Below are 15,153 nucleotides of genomic sequence, written 5' to 3' on the forward strand. Positions count from 1 at the left end.
ACAAAAATACCCCCCTTAAACCCCCCATAAAAATTAAAAATGTCGCAGTCTTCACCAGGCCCCCGCCGCCGTTTAGGTGGGCACCCTGACTTTACCACAAAATCAGCCCTAAGGACAAGGGCGCATCCGCCAAAATTTCGCGAAGATCCCCCCCCCCCGAAATGCAAGATCCCCTTAAAGTAAGAAAAATACCCTTCAACCTCCCCTTAAAAATTTCAATGGCGCAGTCGGCACCATGCCTACCGCCGCTTAGGTGGGCACCCCTGACTTTACCCAAAAATCTGCCCCAAGGACAAGGGCTCATCCTCTTAAATTTCGCTAAGACTTCCCCCCGAAGTGCATCAAGAGCCCCCTTAAAGTGAGAAAAATACTCTTCAACCCCCTAAAAATTTCAATGGCGCAGTTTGTGCCATGCCCCCCCCCCCCCCCGCCTGCTTAGATGGGCACCCCTGACTTAACCCCAAAACCAGCTACAAGGACAAGGGCGCATCCCCCTAAATTCCCCCCTCCCCGGAATGCAAGAGCCCCCTTAAAGTGAGAAAAATACCCCTCAACCTCCTCCCCTAAAAATTTCAATGGCGCAGTCTGCGCCATAATCCTCAATAGGTGGACACTCCTGGGATATAATAATCCGAAATTAAGGCTCAATAGCTTGCTGGCTATTACGCCTTAAAAATTGCTGGCTCGATAGCCCAGTGGCTATTACGCCTTAAAAATTGCTGGCTCAATAGCCCAGTGGCTATTACGCCTTAAAAAATTGCTGGCTCAATAGCCCAGTGGCTATTACGCCTTAAAAAATTGCTGGCTCAATAGCCCTGCTGCTATTACGCCGGTAATAGATGCCGGGAACATGATTGCCTGAGGCTATGCCGGCGCAATAGCTGGGGAGCTATTGAGCCAGTTACCGGCGCAATAGCCACAGCCCTTGACATCCAATGTTGACGAGATTTTAATTTCCATGTGTTATTAGATTCTTAATTAATAGTAAACAATGCCGAAGAAAAAAGGAAATGTTTCAAAAAAGAATGCTGAAGAAAACGGTTTAGATTCTAGTTCCAAAAAGATTGATTTAGATGATGAAACAAATGAAAACTTCAAGAAAAATTTAGTCTTGGATGACAGTCCTGACGAAAAAGGTTGCCTGCGTATTAAAAATTAGCTCTTTACGGAATTTAAAATGTGTTAATGTTACATCTACTTATAGTAATGGTGAATGATCTTTCTGAAATGGAAAACATAAATTAAAAACATGCTGAATATGACCTAATTTTTGGTCGTGGCAGTAAGAAATCAAAGAAGTAGGACGTTTGTTTTCCTTGTTTCAAATCTTATTTGTTTCATTATGCTTCCCTAATACATTACGAGTTCATAAGTTATTAATCGGGCTTTAATCAAAAATACATTGATACATAAATTAATGTACTTGCAATTTTTCGATTAAAAAAACAACAAAAAAACCCCCTGACATTAGGTATTTTTGATGCACTACACGATATAATATTTGATACAGCCATTTTTGAAGTTAACTGTTAATTACGTATGTTTTCAGGGTTATAGTATTGAAAGCATGTTATATCAAACACAACAAATATCGCTTTCACTTATCCATGTAACATAGGAAGATTATAACATATTTTTACGTATTTCACGCTTGCAGGAACATCGCAAAAGTGCCGATTTTTTTTTGTTGCAAATTTAGCAGATTCTGTGTAAACTGATCCCTCTAATTTAACTTTAAAAAAGATTCTAAAAGTTATTGGATTTAAACTCTGAAATATTTGCTCTTATTTAAGATTTGCTCTTTCAATAAACAATTTGTGAAAGATCTGTTTTTGTTTATCAGAATTTTGTGAAGGGTCTGTTTTGGTTGATCGGGATTTTGTGAAAGTTCGGTTTTGGTTGATCGGATTTTTGTGAAGATTCGTCAATGGACCCAAACGTTCTCTGGTCAAACATCTGATATGGGTACATTTAATTGACCAACAGTTTTCATTATTTGGTCTTAAGAACTATTTAAGTTGATATTTTATATATATATATTAACGTATGCAACCGGTTATGTATATTAATGTAGTTAGCGGTTCAAATGCCCCTCTTGCAATTGGGACATAATAAATCCAGGGATGCCCCCCCCCCCCCCTCAAGGACAATGGTGTACACTCCTCAAATGCTTCGAAGTATCCCCTAAAATAAAAGCTCTCCCCCACATATAAAAAAGAAAGGAAAAAAAAGATCAAAACCATATCAAATTAATTCCTCTAAAAATTTCAATGTCGCAGTCTGCACCATGGACTCCACTGTTGTACTACCTGATCAGTCTGTCACTACTTGTGGAATGAAGTCTGATAACATACACCCAAAAAACAAATTAAGGGTTTTTTAGGAATATAGTGAAATATTTTTAACACAAAAGATCTTAACATGAAAAATCGGTTTACGCAAACTGGCATAGCCATCCGGATTGTATACTGCGCACTTAAATATAAATCTTTTAACACAAAATTCGTTTTAACATGAAATTTTTTTTCCCGGTCCTTTCAGCTTTGTGTTAAACCTTTTCCACTGTAATTTCTTGTGAAAAAAGAAGTCGGTGACTTGTTTTTCCACTGATAAATTTTATTTGTTAATTGAATATGTTATCAGATAAAAACGGCTAGCATATTATGATTCAGCTGCACAGGTCAAATCTCAATTTAAAGTTAAGTTTAAACTGTGCTTCAAAACCATGTATATTTATATGTTTTTAACTGTAAAATTGTTTTTAATAATATTAAAATAATGTACCCAGTGCTGTAATTTTTTTTTATGCCTCTTAAATAGTTAAGAAACTCCAAAATTATATTGTTTTCTCTTGAAAACATAACCATTGATAAAATTTGTTGACACAGAATGAAATTCTGGTACCTGACTTCATTTTTCATGGCAGGTGGTGGTGAAGCAGATAAAGCTGAAACAAAGAAGAAATCCAATAAGAAGAAAGAAAAAGGTCCAAAGAAGAAAGTGCCAGAGCCTTCGAAAAGAGCAGAAAGTCCTTCTCAAGAAGATTTTGAAGCAGATGAGGATATAGAGGACCTTGATGAAAATGAAAATTTGTCAGCTGATGAAAATGATGGTAAGTGAAATGTGATAAGAATACATGTTTCCTAAATTTCTCTGTTATGCATTTGCATAGCTTGGTGCACCTCCTCGCAAGAAAATCTGTAAATTTTAAATTAGATATTGTATACTAAAAAACAAATCAAGCATTTATACCTAATATTGTTCAGCAATCCTATTAAAATGTACATTGAAATTGTTGTAATGTGAGATGTGCAGAAAAGAAAAAAAAGATGATAAAGGAAAAACGACATTTATGCTCATTTTGGTGCCTCTAAAATTAAGGTACTCAGGTTTACAGACCCGTGAGGCTGGTTTAATCCGACTACACATTTAAGCTAGTACACATTTAAGATATGTTAATTTTTGATATGTTGTCCCTCTTCCAAAATTAGACAGGGTAAAAATGTGTTTGATATAAAAAAATAAGTATTGAAAGTTTGGCAATGTAAGAGTACCATACTTATTCTGGTTAATTAATTACTTCCAGATAAATGCATGCTGAGTAACATTTTTTAAAATAGGGAAATAAGTAATTGATTCCTATCAGATTTTGCTAAAATAAAAAATATTTGTTTACCTAAAGTTAATGAATATTAGTTAAAGGGTGCAAAGTAAAAATAACGGAAGATTTTGAAGAAAAAAAATAGGATAATATTTTAACTTGAAAATCAGCCAGATGTTTTTGCATTATCTTTATTTGCTCCCCCTCCCCTATCATACCATAACACAGAATGCCATTTTCTAATTTTTCCTTGAATGACTCCTTTTTTTTTACTTCGTTTATTTTCCTCTATCAATTAACATGCTCTTCTGGTATTATCGAATTATTGATAGTTTTAATATTATTCAATGGTAAAGTTATGAATCTGTTTGAATGCTTTTCATCTTTGTGATTTTATTGTTTTAAAGCTAACTATTTATTACTCATTACATTCCAGTTATTCCTTTCACATTTGTACTTTTTATCATCCTGCAGTGATTGTTTTATATGTTAAAATTTGAAACTGAGGGATTAATATGAGTAAAAACTGATCAGGAAAAAAGGGTTGACACATGCAAATCAATTTATTGTGCTCTTAATTTATTTTGCTTTATTAAATTTAGAATAAACATCATAGCTTCCTGCTTCACTCCCTGCTTTTTGTTTCTTTATTTTAGGAAAAGAAGAAGCAAAACCAAAACCTAAACTTACCCACAAAGAAAAGAAAAAGATGAAGAAGCAGGTAAATTGTTCAAATAACTGATAATTTATTTTATCAATATGTGAAGTGGCAGTACTTTGTTTTATTGTTTTTTGTTACAAAATGGAGGTGTTTCTTTTCAATTAAAAATACAACATTTTTTACACATGTGAAATGTATTTGTTTGCTTTTTGTTTTAGAACATTTTTAAAGTCTTTTCAAATTTTATTGAGTTGAAATACTTCTCCTTGTGCATGTAGTTGTGCCTCTGATCATGTTTCTATATTTAATTTTACTATGCTGCAGTTTTTTATTCTATAATTATGAATCTATGAAGCTTGAAATTTCAAGTTGAGTGTAGAGAGTTTTCAAGCCCTAAAGAAAGTCTCATTATCATATTAGTGTTTTTTTTTTTTTTTTGAAAAAATTGTATAATTTTAGTTATTTTTACAAAAGCATTTAATTTGTCTTTGAATTTGTATGCTGTTTAATGTATTTATTTTATGTTACAGTTATGGAGAGGGAGATTCCTATTTCGCAGTCCTAAAATCTGAAAGACCCAAAAGCCGGAACTTTCCCCCTTAGATTGAAAAAAAAAAAAATAAATAAAAATAAATAAATAAATAAATTTAAAAAAAACCCCCACCCTCCCCCTATTTTTTTTTAATTTTAAAAGTTTATAATTGCTGTACGGCAATTATTGCAAACACAGTACTTTCAGTTCAGCTTTTTTTAAAAAAAAGTTTTTTCAATCTCACTTGTTATGCATAAATAAGCGTTTTGCTGTGATTGTGCATCAATCTTTCAACATCCACTTGCAGTTAACCATAATTCTTTTTTTTTGCTTCTTGTTACAAAGCCTATTGAACAAAAATACAAAAATACTTTCAGCAAAAATGTGATTTATTTAACAGCACATTGTAAAATAATAGAAAGCAATTTCCCTGGATTACATGCTGCTGCAAATTACCTCTGACTTTTGTTTTAGCATAATGAAGTATGCTTTTATTCAGATTGATCAAAAAACAAAAGAAATTTACCCCGAACATTAGTGAAACCAGGAAAAATGTGACAAATACTGCATCACAGGCAGGGTTGGTAAGTTTCTGCCGAGGCGGTTAAAACCACTGGTAGAAACCGGTTAAAACCGGCATGGCAAAAACCACTTTCTTCCACTTTGAAGCAGAAACTGGCAAAAACTCACAAAATAAAAAATTAATTCTTGGTATACAACTGAAAATGCATGGAAAAATAATTAATTGTTAACCAAAGTACTGTAATTTTATTACAAAATTATCTATCACAATTCAAAATCAAATGTTACATTGTTTGGACCCTGCAATTGCCTCTTAGAAAAAGTGGTTTCAAAAATCAGGTCTCAATTTACTACTCACAAATGATAAATTTTAGAATATTCTTAAAACAGAAGAGGTAGCAGACAATGCATCAAGGAGCAAGCAATATTCGTGAAACTTTCATCTATTGTATAACTGGTCTACCATGTAGTAACTGGGGTTGTGGTAAAAATTTGACTGGAAAAAATAAGTTTTGAGAAATGGGGCCAGTTGGTTTTGAAAAGCTGCCTGTTTCCTAAGCACCCCTGTATGATTTATCCTTTATTAAATTAATCCGAATACTACACGCCTCTGCAATTGGAAAGTTCCCTTTCTGAACTAAATCAAGGGCACTAGCATGGGATTTTATTTTATTAAATGATGAAATGATGTTTAATTTTTTAGTTTACTTAAACAAATATCATTTACTATTTACTTGAGTTTATTAAAGACATTTTCAAGTTTTTGCCAGTTTCTGCCGGTTTTTACCGGTTATAACCAGTTTCTGCCACTGTCACGGCAAAAACTAGTTTCTGCCGGCAGAAAGCCAACCCTGATCACAGGAGAGTTTTTGCTATTTTTTGTGTCAGAATCCAAAATCCGGAAAGATTATGGTCCCGAGCATTCCGGATTTGGGGTTCCACTCTGTATTGCAATGTTGTTAACTTTTATGCAGTGTTTTAACTTTAATTTTCATTTCAAAATTTCAGATGGACTATCAAAAACAAGTAGAGCTGCTTGCAGGCAAAGCAGATGAACAATTCACTGTATCGCAGGCAGAAAAATCTGTTGCCCAACAACTTCAGCTGGAGAATGCTGTAGATATCAAGGTAATAAATTATGCATTTCATGCCGTAGATTAGATTTTTTATAGTTTTGTTTTGAAAATTTAACTGATTGATACCTGTTTGGTTAAAAAGCTGAAATGAAATAACAGTATGGAAGGAAAATATGTAATGAAATGTGGTGGTAGTGCTTTTACTGCACTGCTTGTATTGCCTATAATAGCTTAATTGCAATTAAGTTTAACCCTGTAAAGCAGTAGTTTCCAAACTTTTTATTCCTGCAACCCCCTTTTTTCAAACAGAGCTTGTTATGTAATTTTAATACCCCCACCCATTTCAATTTTGTATTATAATCCCAATTTTTTTAAATGCTATCCAGGGGCAATATAAAATACCATGGGGGGGGATATGCTGAAAAATGACCCCTCCCCCCTCCAGTAACTGGACCCTTGGTTTTGGGTACGAAAAATTTGAGATTTTTTTTTGTTTTAAATTATATAAAACAAATCAAATGGTGAAGCTTTTGTTATGCATATCAACATGTTTTCATTAACAATCGATTTTTTCTCTATTGGTTTGAGAAGTTGAAGCCGTTATATTTTCTGAGTTTCTATCTTTTTATCCAGTTTTAATGATTTTTAGTGGAACATGAAATTTGTTGTTTGTGCAAAGAAATGTAAAACACAAAGTGCACTAGAAAATAATGATGTGTTTGTGGTTTTAGATAGTCATGTGTGTTCACTTTTAATGTGTTTAATGTTCCGTTTTTCACTAGGCTGTTCAAACTTTGCCGGTCCATGGCATTCAACGTGTTAAATAAAGTTGGGAAAAACAACTACACGTTAAGCATTGGTTTTAGGTTGTCATGTATATTAGCTTTCAATGCCTTAAATGTCATGCCGGTCACTAGGCTGTAATTTCCATTCAGACTTTGCTGGTCCGTGTTGTTTAACGTGTTAAATAAAATTGAAGAGGGGAAAAAAGAAAAAAACAATGCATCAAGCATTTACAATGTACAGTGCAGAACCTTTTATCCGGGAACCAAAAAACCGGGAAACCAGAAAACCGGCAACTGTTTGCCGATTTTTCCAAAATTTTAAAAAAATACGCATTTTTGGCAATTTTTGAAAAACTAAGCATTTTTTTGAAATACCTAAAAGAATATGAACGGTTTCTTAATAAATTGTATATTACTCACGTATAACTCGGGAAACTGTTTACAAAAACGAACTTCAAAGGGTTATCCTTTATGCGCGGCAAAATTTCCGAAATATTTTCTTGAATTAAAAATACACACGTAAGTCTAAAATTTTCGTGTTTTATTCCAACTGAAAACTAAAGAAATGATATTATCGTATTCTATTGCAATATTTTATTGAATTGCCTTTAATAAAAGCCGTTTAGATCGTAAGTGACGTCGCGAAAGTGCGGGAAACTGACCAGATTCGTGAATTTTCCGGATAATAGTAGAATCTAGAAATCGTTTTACGCAAGACTGTAATAAGGCTGCAAGGACTCATAAATTAAATTTCTATTGATATTATTTTGATGCAAAAGCAATAGTTATCAATGACCAACCGTAATCGCAAACACAAAATCTTTATAAAAAATGCTAAAAAGAAAAAAAAACGCGTTCATGAAAACAATTTTTTTAATACACTATAATAGAAAAACCACCCATTCACGTTTCTAAACTTGTTTCTTGCCCTTTCTTTCATTTTAAAACATGTTCAAATTATTCTCTCACTAGTAGTTTTTAATATTTCGATATTTATAAGCATTTCTGAACTGTTTTCTTATTATTTTAATGTGAATTACTATTTAAAATAATAATTTAAGTTTATGAGCAATCGGCCAATAGCGCTTTTTAGCGATCCAGAAAACCGGCAAATTCAGATATCCGGAATAGCGATGGTCCCTAACTTGCCGGATAATTGGTTCTCTACTGTAGAAGAACATAAGACTGTAATAACAAAACAAAATTGCTGTTTTTTCTAGCTCCCAAAGGTTTCAATCTCCTTCAAACTTAAAACTTTGAAAAGAATCTTAAAAAATCGATTATTACTTCCTTTTACAAAAAAAGAAGTATTGTACTCAAAAATTGACCTTAATTTCCATTTTGCTCACCCTCGAATGAATGTTGAGTTTTTTTTTCAACTCGACCACACGTGGATGTATGCCTAGGAACGTACAGACACCCGAAATATCCATTTTGACGATTCCCGAGTTAGTTACAACGAGTTTTCTCGTGATGTCTGTATGTACATATATATGTATGTGCGTATGTATGTCGCATAACTCAAGAATGGTATGTCCTAGAAAGATAAAATTTGGTACATAGGCTTCTAGTGGAGTCTAGTTGTGCACCTCCCCTTTTGGTTGCATTCGGGTGTTTTTAAGGGGGTCTTTTGCCCGTTTTTGGGGGGGAAATCATTGTTAATTTTGATGTACTCTAGTGGTGTTACAATTTGGCGGACACTTGGCGATATATCGCCAGTCTTTTGGTCGCCAAGTTTTGTCGCCAACTTGGCGACAAATTTGTCGATTTTTTTTTTGAATTTTTAAATCTGGTTTCAATTTGGCCACTGTTGGTAATATTTAGAGAGTAAACTATTGAATCACATTAAAATTACCAATAGTAGGAAAATGACATTAAATTGGAGTAAAAGGAAGTCATGTGAGGCACACATCAGCTCGTTTTTTCCCTATTTTAGCATAACTCACAAAATACTGTAGTTTTTAGATGCATGAGTATTAATTATTATTTTTTAAATTTACAGGTGGAAAATTTTTCTATATCAGCCAGAGGAAAAGATTTATTTATCAATGCTAGTCTGCATATCACAGCAGGAAGGAGATATGGTCTAGTTGGTCCCAATGGGTAAGCAAAAGCTTTTCAGTTGAGGGAAAATTGTTCACTTATCAATTTTCTTATATAAAGTTGAATAATAATTATAAAATATACTATATTAATAACATTATGATCAAGATGAAACTTTAAAAACTTCTTTTTTGTAGGCATGGTAAAACTACATTATTGAAACACATTGCCAATCGTTCCCTAAACATTCCTCCAACAATCGATGTCTTGCTGTGTGAGCAAGGTTTGTCATTTTTTAAATTTGTCTAGAATTTGCTTGTTGCTTTTCTGTATGGTTGTTTTTGTTTTAGTCTTTAAAATATATTTACTGTTTTTACTCCTTTGATTATGATTTCTAGTCGTTTCATCCAAAATACTGTGAAGCTTGTTGATATCAATGAGTACATCTGAAATATATTAATGAATTTGTTTCTTTGCAATTAGTACATAAGGTAAAGGTTCCCTAAACATAAAATTTATTTTCCAATGTCTCCATTTTTTAAGAAAGAAATTTTCTTTAATATTAAAGTAATTATGTTCATCTTTTATTGCATTTTTTGCCTTAATGCTTTGCTCAACATAAAGTCTATGAATGTTTTTTCCCTAAAAGTTCAAACCTAAATAATTATTTATTTTGTAGCACTCTTCGTCTTTTTACACAGGTTTCTGATACATCAAAAATACTTATTTCAGCATGTTAATTTCCAAAACATGTCTTCAAATTATTTTTAAAGGCTGTTTTTTGATATTGATTTTTTTTATTATTATTCTTAGAGGTTGTGGCTGATGAAACTCCTGCCGTTGAGGTGGTTCTTCGGTCAGATACAAGACGTTGCCAACTCATGGACGAAATGCGAGAATTAGAAGCTGAAATGGCAAAAGGAAACATAAAAAAACAAGACAGACTTAATCAGGTGTGGATTTATATAAATCTCTGGATCATTTGCATTGTTTTGCATATTAAGTATCAATTTTATTGTAATCGAGTTGCCCAGATTAAGACTCTCATTGGTTGAGTTGTTTATTAGAAGTTCAAACAAATTTGAACTTCCTGTTTCTTTTTCCTATTTCAAGAAACATTAATGATTATGAAATTGTGCGCAATAAAGCATAAATTATCCATATACATTAGCATACAATTAGCATGCCATGTATAAGTTCTGGTATTCTTGATCTTTGTAAAATTGAGCTAAACAATTCTGTGTTGTTTGTGATACTTGTTGTGTAAAAAATTTACAGTTTTGTGTTAGTCTCTTAATATCATGTTGCTTTTATGTTATTATTAATTTTTTAACGTAATTATTTATGTGAAAAAAAGTTTCCCAAACACTCCCAGACACCTGCTGTTTTGGATAATTTATGTTCTAATATATTATAAATTGAGCTTGTCAAACCATATTGAAATCCCCCCAATCAATTTGAATCATGATTTATAATGACATTTGGCCTGGGTTGTTCTGTTTTTTTTTTCTACTTTGGAGAAAACTTGGTAAAAGCCATCCCAGAGAAAAAATCATTTTGTCCATTTTTTTTTCAGTACTTTAAAAGTTATGACTTAAAAATGCTGAACTTTCTCAATAAGGGTTAATAAATATGTTGATTATTTCAATTTAAGAAACATTTTAAAATTTAGCATGCATATCTTAGTGTTATTTTTTAATACTAAGGCTACTATACTTTAAGTGAAAATAAGGAGAAAAAAGAGCTTTTTATAGTAACATCCTAAGATGTTTATTAATAAAAGAATTATTGTTATTAAGTTAAAATAAATTAAATAACAATTAATAAAACATGTACATTTGCTGCAAATTTTTAAAAATTTCATTTATTAATTGGTAATTTCATTGTCAGTGCTTCAACGAAATTAAAACGAGTTAAACTTCATGAAGTTTTTAAGCTTAGAAACTAATTAAAATTTATGTCAGATTATTTGTTTTTAATTAATAAATTTCTTAATGTTTTTTATTTACTTTCAAATATTTATCTTAATTCTTTCCTTTTCTAATAATATGCAATAATATTGTATTGCAACTTAGTTCAGCTGCTTCATTTTGTTTAATTTGATTACTTTTATAGAAAAAAAATGTCTAAAACTAGTTGTACCATAGTATAATTAGAATTGTTTTTTGTACATTTATTAGGTTATGATTAATATAAAGTAAATTTATTTTAATTATATGATTAATTAAAAAATATTTTGCTATTTATTATAAAATATTAAGTACTGCAAATAAAATTATTTAACTGAATCATGTAACAGCTCTGTTGCATCATAGCAATAATTTTGCACATTAAACATGTGAAAAGTCAGTGGATTTTATTATTTTTTTCAATATATTGTCCATTTTGGCCAATTTCTTCTTCCGTCTTGGACCTTTTACAAAAACATGGACAAAACACCAGCCCCGATTAAAGTACCAGTCTCTATAAAAACTTTGCTCCAGATTGGCTTTTTTTGAGCTAAATTCAAAAATTGTCTTTTTTGAAATTTGACTTGAAAAAAATTGTGACTTCTTGACTTTTTGTATTTTTGGTCTTTTTTGGATTTAGAATAATTTTAAACTGTCTTTTGATAAAAGATAAAGTTTTTTAGATTGAGATTTGTTTTAAATTTTTCATAACTTTTTAAAAATTTTATTTTTTATTTTTATAAACTGTGCTTCAGCTTGCTGTTGACATTTTGATGACGAATGTTTTTATCTTCATGATGGTGATTGTCGTGACGATGGCTTTAGGTCAATGGAGTATGTATTATTCCAAGATGGTCGATAGCTGTTTTCTATCGTGGAATGCTGATCTTTGATATTAATATGCAAATACTTTAGAAAGGTTTCCCACCTCCATAAGCACTGGCGCAGGTGTACTTTCCAAATGAGAATAAAGGCTTTTAAAGGTCCGCGCAGCTAAAAATTTCAATGTCGGAGTCAGTGCCACTTAGACTCCTCCCCCTCCCTCCTGCTGTTCACTCATACTGTAACTATTATTATTAGAAATACATTGGTTCTTTTAAAAACAACTCACGCAATACCTTTTTTGACTTTGTTATGGAATATTTTGCTGCTAATGAACTAAAAATGGAATTCATTACTAAATGAAATGTAAAATTAAATGAAGCATTTGCTTTTAAAATCTCTAAACTTGGTGGTATTTTAGTAGTATTTTATAACGCAACATATTTTCGACCCGAGTTTCAGTCATTATTAGTTTTCTTAACATGTTGCTAATATGCATTTCCAATATATTTTTGTAATTAAATTTTGTGTATTACATGTTTTTTTGCTGCACAAAAAGAAAATGTTCCATTCAACATGCCAGTTACTAGAATCAACACACTTTTATCGGAAAACAGATATGCTACAAACAAATATTATGAAGAAATGTAATAATATGAAGACAATTGGACATTTCAGTTGCTTGGGCCACCCCACGTGCCTGCACCTGTATAATATTCCTCCTCTTAGTTAAATAATTTTATTTTGCAACTCATTGATTTAAATCGAAAAAATGGAAAGAGGGAAAAAATTTTTACCTTGAGCTCTCACTTTCACAACAGTTCTTCTTGCTGTTTTCATTGCTGATTCATTGTCTGAGCATTTTTGTTTCTTTTAATTTTTCAGGTGTATGAAGAGTGGCGAATAATTGGTGCAGACTCTGCTGAAGCTCGTGCAAGGCGTATCTTGTCCGGTTTGGGGTTCACTCGAGAAATGCAAGACAGACAGACACGCTACTTCTCTGGAGGATGGAGAATGAGAGTGTCGCTTGCAAGGTATGCAACATGCAATAAGGATAATAAGATATGGTGCATTGCACTTAGAGTTTTATTTGACTGTACATTATGTTACACAAAAGTCTTACTTGTGTGATCAGTGCAGCAAACTATTGAAACACAAATGCAGTAACCTCTCAGCAGTGGTTCCCACTTGTGGGGGTGGGGGGGGGTTGAGGGTGTTTTTCTCTCTTTTTTGAGGAGTCTGTGTGGTACAGGAATGGGGGTTTAACTTTTCTTTGTGTGGTGGTGAGGGAGGGGGGCCTACCCCTGCTCAGGGGCATGCACAGAAATTTTAGGTCCTGTCACAAATGACTTTTCTGGGCCCTCCTCCATATTGTTTGCCATTATATTTCACACTAAGTTTTAAAAATATTGGGCCCCTTTCAAGCTCGAGCCCGGGTCAACAGGTGTCCCTCCTATGCCCACCCCTGCCTCTCAATATATCGTCCTTATCAAGAGACAACCTAAAAGTGCAATATATCCAAAAACGTAAAATAACCAAGGCAATAAAAATTAATGATAAAATTAACGTACAAATAAATGACATGTGCACTTAAAAAATATTAGTTTATTATTGTTTTAAGATAATTTTCTTAACAAAAACAAAAGAAAATTAGTCTACCATTTTTTCTTTAATGAATAAATAATATTCATTTCTCATATATCATAAATATTTTTATTGTTTTATGATGGAGCTCAAGTGGAAAGTTTCAACTTAAACTGCATCTAATAAGTTTATAGAAAAATGTCAGTTTTGTTCATTGATTAAAAAGAGAAGAAAATAGTTTATCCAAGAAACATAAAATTCGTTTTTCCATGATGTCAAATGCACAGCAACATTAAAAACAAAACAAAAATCAGGAGACAACAGAAAAGCCCGATGTATCCTAATGAATGATATAAAGAGGGACAATGTAACAAGGGGTTACTGTATTTGCTAAAACAGTTTGCTCAGTTAAAGTTTAAGTAACTAATACTACTTTTCTTTGAATCTTCATTGAGTGCACTTCTAGTTTTGTTCTCAAAACATCAAGATTTTAAAGCTAATATTAATTATGGCTCAAAAAATGAGTTATTTCATGCTGCTATTTCATTTTTGTACAGCTTATGTATATAGTGTTTAAATAAATTAGGTGTATATTCATAGGTGCATGTTTGAAGTGATAGTCTTCATCTTCAGTTAAGATGAGTAAATTTTAACATGAAAAAGAATATTGAGCACACAAGATTAGTTTTTATCCGGAATATGAGGACAATAAATGTGTGGGTTTCTATATGGTTCATACTTCTTTGTTTGTTAGGTGCTAATTGTTGCTATAATAAAGTAAAGAGAAAAAAATTAGCTTTTGAATTTATTATTAACTAGTAGTACCCGCACGACTTTGCCCGTAATAGAAAATTAAAAGGTCTTTTGGTTCGCCTGTTTATTTACAAATAATGTATGGTGAATTTTCTCGCCAATTGGCTTGTACCCATGTTACGGTCCCACGTTATGATAATTTCTTAATTTACTCGTCCATCTTATGATATTTTTGTTCTTAAATTTGGATTAGAAAAAGAACCACATCGAATTTTCGAAAAATCGCTTCGAGGTGCACACTCCCATGGTACAAACTAACTTTGTGCCAAATTTCATGAAAATCGGCCGAACGGTCTAGGCGCTATGCGCGTCACAGAGATTCTGACAGACAGAGATCCGAACTGACAGAGGGACATTCAGCTTTATTATTAGTAAAGAAAAGTTATTATTGTTTTATAGCTTTTTAAAATATTAAACTATCATTGCAGAGCCCTTTTCATGGAGCCTACTTTACTTCTACTTGATGAACCTACAAATCATTTAGATCTAAATGCTGTCATTTGGTTGGATAAGTAAGTATTGAACAGTTATTGCTTCATTTTTCTATGGATAAAAAGGAAATATTACTGCTTTCATTTTTCATGAGTTATTTATTTTTGTAGCTTTGCTGTCAGGAAAATTCTGAATTTCCGGCATTCAAAAATCACTCTCAAGAAATCAGCACACTCCTATAACTAATAAAACTAGTAAAAAATGTCACAAATTATTGCAAACGAAATCATTCAAAATCCCTGATGATACTGAAATGTCTGAGTATTTGCAACT

General features: G+C 32.2%; 1 protein-coding gene across 1 annotated transcript; it reads left to right on the plus strand.

Moving 5' to 3' along the window:
* Positions 1-931: 931 nt before the first annotated feature.
* Positions 932-14,900, plus strand: LOC129232105 (ATP-binding cassette sub-family F member 1-like; the record flags this gene model as incomplete). The annotated part of the gene is given in 9 exon segments (XM_054866341.1): positions 932-1,136; positions 2,927-3,112; positions 4,258-4,322; positions 6,325-6,444; positions 9,180-9,280; positions 9,418-9,503; positions 10,034-10,173; positions 12,877-13,025; positions 14,817-14,900. Coding segments are annotated over 9 exon segments (1,076 nt in total), but the record flags the coding sequence as incomplete, so codon positions are not given.
* Between the last annotated feature and the right edge of the window lie 253 nt (positions 14,901-15,153).

Source organism: Uloborus diversus, unplaced genomic scaffold, assembly GCF_026930045.1.
Source record: "Uloborus diversus isolate 005 unplaced genomic scaffold, Udiv.v.3.1 scaffold_1084, whole genome shotgun sequence".
Classification (NCBI taxonomy): Eukaryota; Metazoa; Arthropoda; class Arachnida; order Araneae; family Uloboridae; genus Uloborus; species Uloborus diversus.